The 10,346-nt window shown below is 44.7% G+C and overlaps 1 protein-coding gene across 4 annotated transcripts in view; it reads left to right on the top strand.

Moving 5' to 3' along the window:
- COL13A1 (collagen type XIII alpha 1 chain) overlaps nucleotides 1–7,306 on the top strand; it is a 64,200-nt gene extending 56,894 nt beyond the window's left edge. For all 4 annotated transcript variants that reach the window (XM_084290528.1, XM_084290530.1, XM_084290527.1 and 1 more), the window contains one exon: nucleotides 1,588–7,306. In XM_084290528.1, coding sequence (XP_084146654.1) covers nucleotides 1,588–1,620 — 33 coding nt within the window. In that variant the 3' untranslated portion in view covers nucleotides 1,621–7,306. The remainder of the gene's footprint in view (nucleotides 1–1,587) is intronic.
- Nucleotides 7,307–10,346: the final 3,040 nt, after the last annotated feature.

The following is a 10,346-nucleotide window of genomic DNA, read 5'->3' on the forward strand; positions in this document are numbered from 1 at the left end:
TGCTCCCCGCTCAGATAGCTCTCGCAGTCAGGAAGCTTCCTGTAACTTTCAACCTAGACTAATTTGTGATCTTCACAAACGTTTCTTCTTATGCCAACATTGTGCTGTGGGTGAAACTTTTCCATGCGTGATGTTTTCATGAGATGCTAGGGGTACTGGAGCTGACATGGCAGCGAAAGAAAACGGACTGCAGAGCACTGAGGGATTCTCGTTTGTGTTCTCAGTGAGGTCTCTCACTGATTTAAGACCCAGCATTTTGGTACAAAGCTCTGCAGCTGTGAAGCTCAGCCAAGAACAGGACTCATTTAAGCAAGGATGCCACACAGCTCTGGTGTTTTAGTTACACACCTGTTGAACACAAAGCAATAAAAGCCCCCCCAGCTACAGTGCTGGTTTTGAAAGGTGATGGTGGTGGCAGCAGGGAGTTTCTTCTCTGCTCTTGTAGCACGTGGCCCACGTGGTAGGTGGTTTGAATGCTTCAGTCCTTTCTCAAAACGCTGGCTGTAGTTAACTCTCAGAAACTGATAGGTCCATGGAAGAACCTGCCAATACTTCTTGTTCCCTTTGCTGTCTGTGGTGCGTTTTTGTTTTGTAGCCCTTGTGACTGTGCTGCATGGGACTTTGCTTGGGTTTGCCTCATCTGAAAGTAAAAGAAGCACGTGTGCGTTGTGTTGTCTTAACACAGCTGCTGAAGGCTCCTCTAGGAGTCTCAAGCTGATCCTCTGCCTGTTTTGGTTTCTTGGGCTGGTTTTTAGGTGATATATTTGCGAGAGAGAAAGCTTTTGCCTGAGGCAGAGGGGACCCTGAAATGCAATTGCCACAACTTTTACAAGTACCTGACTTGTATCAGCAAAATGCAAGGGAGGAGTCTGACCAAAAGGGCTTGATTTGATGTTCCCTACCTCCAGCTTTGCCCCAGCGTAATTCCTAGGTGCACATGTACGTGGCAGCAGCTCACCTGCTTGTCCTTATTACCTTCCTCTTCTCTGACTCAGGTGGTCCCGTTCATAGCCTCGGTTTGTCTTCATGTGCACTGCTGGGCTCTGAGGTGTTTATTGTGGGCAGCACAATTTATGACTTCCCAAGGCTTCCTTTTGGGCTCCCTTAAAAGCTGGAATTAATTCAGCAAAAAACATTTTAAAGTTTTTTTTGAGACTGATGTTTCAGATGAGAATCTAATCGCTTGAAAATTCATTTAATTTCTACTTCAGTTTGAAAACCAGTAGCCCCTTTTATACCTTGGCAAAAACTCATTTTTGTTTCTTACCTGAAGTAGACAGCCCCTTGTAGTCATAAAATCTGAAACCGCTGTAGGCTGTGGGTAGAGATCTCCCCAGCCACTTTGGGTCAACCCGAGGCTGTGAGTCAGAGGGGAATTGCACCGATCGGCTGCTCTTCCCAACCCTACCTGCCTTGCATTTCAAGAAAAACCCGCCTAGCAGAGGCTGGGCTTGTGCCGCTCCAAATCCAGCGGTTTGGTTTCAGGGCCTCTCCCTGCTGAAGCCAGGGACCAGGTCATTGTCACTGCTGAGTGCTGTTTTTCCAGCTGGCTCGTTTCACGTGAAATCGTTTGTCTGCCCCTTCAAGGGTCAAACTCCTTGGCTGATAGCCAAAAAGTGAGAGGAACGAGGGTGAAGTTTGGGAAACGACAGCAAAACGAAAGGAGAAGAAGGACCTTCCTGAAGATGTGCTGGAGATGCTTTGCAAGTTCCCTCCCTGGAGCTTGGGAAGAGTTCTTCAACCGTGTGCCGGGAGCCTGTGCCCAGATAAGGCCTGGTGTGGCCGCGGGAGCTCAGCGTGCTGGCGCTTCTTGCTTTGCTTTCGGCCTTCTCCCAGAGGCCAGTGGCAGAGTTTGGAAATGACACCGTTTGTGTTCTCTTTTCTTTGGTCATTTTCACTTTGGTCTATTATTGTGGTCAGGCTCTTCAGACGAAGAACTGGGCTCGATTTCCAGCAGCTGCTGTATAAATGAGCGCAAGACATAAACAATTTCAGTGGGGGGATCCTTTGATCCAAGACAGAAATCCTTCTGGAATGTTTTCTTTAGGAAAGCCAGTCAAGCTGCGCGTGCTCAGTTCAGAGTGCTGCTCCGAGGACACGAGACAACCTTTTCCTACCCTATCTGGTTCCCAGATGACAAACTTCCACCTGTATCTTTGATGATTCCATCCTTAACCTTTTCATCACAAACTTTTTATCTCCTGGTAAATCAGAAAGCAATGAAGCCTTTTGCTGAAAAGGGGAAAGCGTACTAGGTACTGAAGGCGTGAAATATCTTGTCAGAGAAGGAAAACTTGAAGTATGGATAAAACCTGGTTTCACTGAACAGTTCCTTTGCTTCCTGTGCTTCTGTTTGGTCTCCACCATGCACACTGGATGTTTTTTTTGTCTGGAGCCCTCCAGTATTATTTTGCTGTCCTATTAAGGCCCTTTTTGTGGGTACCTTTCAACAGATGTACTTCCAGATGGAAAATCAGGATCACAAGAGTCAAATCCCACTGTCACGTGTTCCAATACATTTACTGAAAGGAGATAAAAGATTTGGCAAGGTGCTGAGGGGCGCAGAGGACATTTCCCAGCTACCTGAAGGTCAGGACATGCAACTGTGGGCACCTCATACCAATTGCCACACAAACCTGCCATCAGTTCCCACTGCTGAAGGTTAAATCCCGTTCACATGAACGTTGTAGGGTCTTTCACCAGAGCTCTTCCGATACACTAAAAAAGCTAAAATTAAGCCTAAGTGCATATCTTGTGAACATGACTCATAACACTTCTTTTTCGTTGAGTACATCGGGAATCCCATTTGTCCAAGCATTAAAACACACATTTAACTTCAAGTGTGTGATTGCCATTGGCCTAAATGATACTATTTGCATATTTAAGTGCTCTGGTGAATCGGGGCCATTATTACTAGAGTTGATGAATGATATCTAAAGCATTAGGCAGAACTAAATGACAAGCAATTCATGCTGCTTCAGAGAGAAGGAGCTGATTTCAAGTTCAAAGCGATGTTTAATAGATCTGAGCGAGCCCCAGGAACGCAATAACCTTGGTTCAGACAGCTTCGTCCACTCAGCTGGAATAGTCCCGACCTTCTGAGAAGGACATCTGCACCCCGCAGCCAGCCCTTTTCGTCCACTGCATAGGAAGTACACTTCTAACGTAATTCAAGGCTTAAAAGGAGCAGGGGAAAAGTTCTACTTTGAGTCTGATCTAAAGAACACCCGTTGTGATTTTTTTCTGAACGAATGCATTCAGTAAGCACAGTAGTAGGGGAATAAATTGTTTCAGTTAGAAACCAGGCTGGTGAAAGGGTTAATCTATTTTATTTGTAGTTCTTATTTTTTATTTCTTTGGGGGGTGGGGGGAGAAGGGGAGAACCTGACCAGAACTGCAGGCGGTAGGTGTGCTTTTTTTTCTTCTTTTTTTAATTAAAAAAAAAACAATTATGTATATAGTTTGATAACGCTACTTCTACATTTCTTTTTACTAACAATATTTTGGGGGCAATTTGTTTGCTCTTTTCTAGTGTTTCCTTTTAAATATATTTTTGATGAGCTGTTGGAATAAGTCTGTAACAGTTTCTGACTCGAGATGTCCCAAGGACATTCCTAGCGTGTTGTTTTTTCTCCCAAAGTCCAAGAGTAAGATGGTGCTCTCCATAGGCAAACCAATTTTCAGTGGGGACAGACGCATCCCCACAGGCTGTGCCTAGGGACCAGGTACCAGTGACCTCTCCCAGACAAAACAGTCTCTCCAAAACTCCACTTACAGAATCCAAAAGGGCTGCGCGAGGGACTGGCTGATTAAAGACAGTCTCTGTCATTTGGAAGGGAGTCTGGCAAGGGTCGCTGTGCCCTCTTCAGGAGCATTCTGCAGCCTGAAATCTCAGACTTCGCTAGGAGTCTCAGACTTTGCTAGGAGCTAGCAGCTCAAAAGCTGCTTGCTTGAAACAGCAAGCTCCTGGTTGTTACCTGCCACGGTATCGTCGTCTCTTGCTGTTTTCCCTCCTCTAGCCCCAGCAGTGCACTTACACTCAGCTCATCTTCGGCCTTTGCTCCACATGGAACACGCCTGCAAATGCTGGGCTGGGTGAGAGCCTGTTTCTTTTACACATCTTTGTTTTTCCCTTGTTTTTGTCCCTATTGTTTCCAGATGTACCCGTTTTGTCAGGGACAAGGACTTTCTTTTCTGCATTTTCAGAAAATCCCTGTTGGTCACAGTTTGATCATTTTCCCACTCATTTATCAATCCTTCCTGCACTCCTTCCTCCTTTCCTGTAGCCCTTCATTGTCCAACACTTGGATCCAATGGAAAAAAAATCACAGCAAAACATGAATTAAGACCATAGATATCTGTGAAGTTTTTGGAGTTGACTGTAAAGCTTCTACTGTTTAAAATGCTACGTGGCAAGACCAGTTTAGCTTCGTAGCTTTCTTATGGTTATTTGCTTGCTGAAGTTATCCAATAAAGAAGTGTTTTGTTTTTTTCAAACAGAATTAGTACAAATATTAGAGGGGTTGTTTGTTTAAGAAAATCTTGCTAGACTTTTTTTTTTCTTTGCTGCAAAAGCTGACTTTAACTGCTGTCGCATGCTGAGTGTAGCAGGCTAGACGTGGTGGTGGTAGGTGCAAGAGGGTCGGTTGTGAAACTGACGGAAAGGATCTGGTGTTCTTGCTTTCTCTTGCAGGCTGTTTGTCAATCCATTGTCCCTGGCGGGGATTTGTGGGGCGTGTGAAATTCCATTTTGTGATAATTCCATTGTTCTCTCCCAGTAATGTTTCAAAGTGTTGCTTCAGTAAATCTTCCCTTCTGCTCTCCTGCAAGGATTTGCTTTTACCCGGGCGTTGTGCTCGAGCTGCAGACCGAGCAGCCTCACCACCTTGGTGAGTTTTTGAGGAGATGACACGCTTCCTTGGAAGCGTTTCATTGAGAGGTGGGGTAAATTGGGGCAGAATGTAGCTGTTGTATCCCCCTGCCCTGTTAAGGAGGCTTGAGCATCCCTTTGATGCTGGGGAATGGCCTGACTCTGCGGAATTCTCAGGCTTAACGATGCAAAATTGACTCCAGATGCTCAGCAGCAGTGATGGGAGGGGAGCTGCTGATTTACAAGGAGAGCCTGCAGATACCACGGGCTTGCTGGTGGTAGAACTCACAAGGCACATCTACATTGCCAGTCAGCGCTGCCTGAGAAGAACAGGTCTGAAGGAGAAACCAGGTCCTGCCGAGGAACCACCTGGGCTCAGGAGGTTCCATTTTTGAGTGTGGAGGCCTCAATTTTGCCTGGCCTCGCAGGCTGGCTGCTGTTAGTGATTCGGATGCACGAGACGTGCTGCTGGAGATCACCTCTGTGTTCAGCTTCATCTGCCAGGAGCCCGCTCTGTACATCCAGTGACGGCTCTGTGCTGGGAGCCAAGGCAGAGCGTGTGAGCACAGGCAGGGGATGTGCTTTAGAAGCACACCTTTGATGGTGAAATGTGCTCTCTGCTCCCCAGCTCGCTACATGTGGCTGAGGGCTTCCTCACCGGGTTTCTCCATCCCTGTTTACAAGCTCTGCCAAGAAAGTTGTGTCAAGTGGATCTCCCCTTGGTACTCAGAGCCCAGCAAAACACCTCCCTGGTGTCATTTTCCCACATCTGGAGCACTTGTATCATTGGCACTGCCTGTTGCTCATCTTCCTCTAATATGGACACCAAATTCTTTGATGCTGGGGATGCTTTCTGCCAAAGGTCTGCTCGTCGGCCAACGTCAGGCAGGCGTTAATTCACTAATCCCTGCAGGAGAAGGATTGCTGAAGCAATTTGTAACCTATCTGCTTTTCTTGAATTTTACAAGAGAGACTCTATTTTTTTTGGTGGCATAGAATGTACAGTATTTAACGTAGCTGTAGTAAAGTGCTGAGTTGTGGGTAAATATCAACAGGGCATTGTTTCTGCATGTCTCCTATAAACACTGATTGACTGAGGCATTTAAGCCTGATTACACTTTTTACATTGGTTATATTGAATTCTGATTAATATTAAATATCCAATGTTGTTTGGCTTTCACGAATGTAAGTGCTGTAATGTTCTTTTGTATTACCAGCAATTGTTATTGTCAATGTGCTGATTCTGAGACACTATTTCAACTCCTTTTGACGTAGTTCAGCTACTCAAAACTTTTTGGCCTGTAAGAAAATTCCCCACTAAATAATTGCTGGAATGAAGAGAACAAAGGGCTGTTCTTTCCCATAATCTTTCCAGCCTCTGTAGGAGCTTCTTCAGCCAAAACGAGCATTTGCTTTCTCTTTTCTACTTCTTCCTTGGTAATAGGAGAACTTTGATTTGTTTTGTCTTTTAAACCTGGAAATCCTGAATTCCATGTTGAATGTTTCTAACATTATTTTAGAAAAGTAGAGGTACTGTTTGTAGGGTTACACTCTGAGCTATGGCATAAGGAGTTACTGATCATAACAAAACTTAATTTAGTTTTTCTTTGTATTTTTACACTATTTTATAAGCAAAATGTTTGTGTGATTTAAAACGTAAAAGATATTAACAGATGAAACATTTAACATATATGAGAAAAGGGATTCACGTAAATGACTTCCATCAGTGTGAATGACAACTAGCCTATGATTTTTGTCAGAACCAGAACTGTGCCTCAGTTCCCCACTTCGTGTCCATTAACTGAATGGTTTCAGAGGAGCCATGCCGTTTCTTAAGAGTAGGCGTGCACGTAACTTGCTGACTGATTGCTCAGTAATAAATGAAGTTGAGTTACAAAAAAGTAACCTACAGCTTAATTATAGTGCCTTTAAAGCAGTTCTACTTTCTTGCAAGAGCTGGAAATTTTATATACTTAATCACCAAGTACCAAGTTATCAGATAAAGAAAATAATACTTATCTTATTCTGAGGTGCTGTTTTATATGATGAGGAAAATCGCTATGCGAGAGCTGTGTGTTGGTGTTTTAAATGCCTTTGCCTATTCACCGCATCAGGATGAGGATAAAGCTGGGGGATTCCAGGACAAAGTTAATTTGGGGAACGGACTGCTGGAAAACCAGGCAGGAGGTAACAGAAAGCGTCTTGGGCTGGATGGTTGTTGCGGTGGTCGGCAGACCGCCCTGTTTGGTGTGTCGTCCCATCGTTTTCCAAGAGGAGTCTGGTGAATTCCCTGTGCCTTGCGTTGAAGCTTTACTCCGTGGTGTCAATGTTTTAATGAGGTTTCTATTTTAATCTGTGTGCCATCATATTCCAGTACGAACTGCATTTGTTACGCCTGATGTACATACTTTTCCATTTTATAAAAACTCCTGTTTACCTACACGAAGTTTCCGTCTCTTTTTCAACGCCAGCTAATGCAAATCACGCACCAGAAATTGGTGGCCCCTCTTCGCACCTGGGGGTGGCGTTCAGATAAAGATCCTAAGGAGAGGACGCCATCTGCTGTTCGCCAGTCACCCCAGGAACCGTGGCACTAGGTGGCACATCTCAACCCATTCGGCAGGGGGACAAAAGTCTCAAAAATGTTCTCACCAGCCTGGTGGAAACAGCTGGACAGAGGACACAGCCCGACTTAGTGCCTGTGCTAGGGCAAAGGCAGCAATATCAGCTGAGCTCTGTTACTGGACACCAGAGACCCCGAATCCCCCCGCTACCTGGCCAGCCCTATGGGAGCTCTTTCTTAAACCACAAAATAACAGGCTCAGAACCCAAAAGCTGTTGTCTAAGGGATCTGGCCTAAAATGAAACATCTGATCAACTTCTATGAATCCCAAACTGGGGGGAAACAGCCAACCAAAAACCCAAATGACTGAGCCTTTGGCTGATGGTTTGGGGCTAGCAGCACCTGGCCTGGCGGCTTGGTTTTGGCATGGTAACAAGAGGGAAGGTGGCACTGGCCTCAAACGCTGTGACAGCCATCATGATCATCGCACCGTGCCCCCGATACTTTTACCTCCTCTAAATCCAGACGTGAAAATCAGGCACCTGCTTTGGAGCAGGGTTCCCACAGCTCCCTTCTCAGTGAAAGGGGGGAAATGGGCAGCTCCAGGAACATCTGCCTCTGCCCCTCCTGGCTTTCTCTCTGCATTAACGCAGAGGGAAGGAGCCCACGGACACAGTAGTGTTTCCTTGAGAGGAAAGTGATCTGCTGAAAAACCTTTAGCTCTTGAGCTGTTAGACAGCAAAACAAAGTGCCTCGCTCCTGACGTCCTCTGGGTTTAGCTACAATGAGCCCTGGATCACCAGGCAAAATCCTCAAGGATCTGGGTGGTTAACAGGGACTCATGCACTAAGCTACACAGGAAAAAAAAAAAAAAAAAAGTATAATCACTATACCTCGGGAGAGCAGTAAATTTTGCACTTGTGCAATAAATAAGTGTTTTGGAGGTTAGCTGCATACTGCTCCTGACAAACAAGTGACCCAAATGAAGCCTTTCTATATTTTTCCATTTATAGATCAGGTTGAGATTTTTTTTTTCACCTGAAGGCTCCGTAGGGAAAAATAAAAAGTCGATTTATGATTTAAACTGGCTATTTTAAATCAAATTCAGCTGCAGTTATGAAAGTAGACAAATGTGCAGTGCTGTCCTGTCCTTTGAAGTTTCTCTGAGAAAAGTTCAGAGTATACTGGTCCTGTGCAGGAAGACACCAGGCTTGTAAATGTCACCAGAGGAGAAAGGGAATATCTATCACAGCTCCAAAACATACCAAAGGGGGTTAGTGCAAAGGGACAAATATTTTTACTAGCACGAGAACAACGAATCAGAAACAACTACCAAAAATCCCTCTGCAAATCTGTGAGGAGGGAGACACAGAATCTAGTTAACAAACTTACCATTCTATCAGTCCAGCTTTGCTTAAGCTCAGAAACTGAAAGAGGGGTTTTATTTATTAACAGCAAAGGTACCTTCCTTTGGAGGTACAGGGACACAAAGCAAAAGAACGTGTCCATAGTGTCATAGTGTGCGTTCTTAGCTAGAAGTCCCAACCTGTTTCATTATTCCGAGAAGCCACTCCATCTGGGTGATCACCGTGCCGCTTCTCCGTACACCTCGCCCCTTCCTGGCTATTGTTTCTGGGCTGTGGGGGTAAAACCTGACAGGGTGTTCTGGAACAGAACATAGCGTTATTTTCCCCTTTTTGTTCCCTTATTCTTTTTTCGCTAATTCTGAAAGATTTTTGTAAATCTCAATTTGACAAAAGAGACACAATTATCAGGGGTAATCATAACTATCTGAATATTCCTATTAAATATTTTGACTTATATGACTAATTGAGTCAAGACAATGATCTCTGCAGACTGCATCTAATGTGTTTAATGATAAATAACAAGGATGAAAAATAATTTATTTTCCTCTGATAAGCAGCATTTAGCTTTTAGAATGGGTGCTTAGGCAAGAAACGCTTCTCTCTTCTTTTTGCTTATGCATGAGATACTTTGCAACTTTTTTTTCACAGAATCACAGAATTTCTAGGTTGGAAGAGACCTCATGATCATCGAGTCCAACCTCTAACCTAACGCTAGCAGTCCCCACTAAACCATATCCCTAAGCTCTACATCTAAACCTCTTTTAAAGACTTCCAGGGATGGTGACTCCACCACTTCCCTGGGCAGCCTGTTCCAATGCCTCACAACCCTTTCGGTAAAGAAGTTCTTCCTAACATCCAACCTAAAACTCCCCTGGCGCAACTTAAGCCCATTCCCCCTCGTCCTGTCACCAGGCACGTGGGAGAACAGACCAACCCCCACCTCGCTACAGCCTCCCTTGAGGTACCTTTAGAGAGTGAAGATATCCTAACCTAATATATCCTAAGATATCCTAAGATATCCTTTTGAAGATATCCTAACCACCAGTCTGCCTTAAACACCATGCCAGAACCTGACGGGCACAGAAAACAGTTTAATTCTGAAGTATACACCACAGTCTGGTTTTACACTAATACTGCAGTAAGAGAGTTCAAAAAAAGGATTGTTTTTCCACTTCCTTTAAGAAGAGCTTGCTGTGCATGAAATAGTAGCATACTAAAGCTGTAAACGCTATGGAGGGTGGGTTTGGGGGATTCAGAAATGGCTCAAAACATGGAAAAGTCGTAACAGAAATACGGATTATTTGCAGAACTCAGTTACTACATCTGTTGTCTACTGCCATAACATACACAGAGCAACTTTTACTGTGTTAGGCTGTCCTAAAAACATGACAACACTGGTACTGCTTTGATGAAACTCCTGGATTACGCAGGGCGCTGAGACAGAGCTTTCGGAGTGCTTGACATTACTGTACTGCCAGGCCAACCCTGGATGCCTGCCAGCCTGAGCAAGAGTGAAGCCGTATCTCCTGGTTCTGGCGCTATGAAA

Source organism: Netta rufina (assembly GCF_964035555.1).
Source record: "Netta rufina genome assembly, chromosome: 7".
NCBI classification, from domain to species: Eukaryota; Metazoa; Chordata; class Aves; order Anseriformes; family Anatidae; genus Netta; species Netta rufina.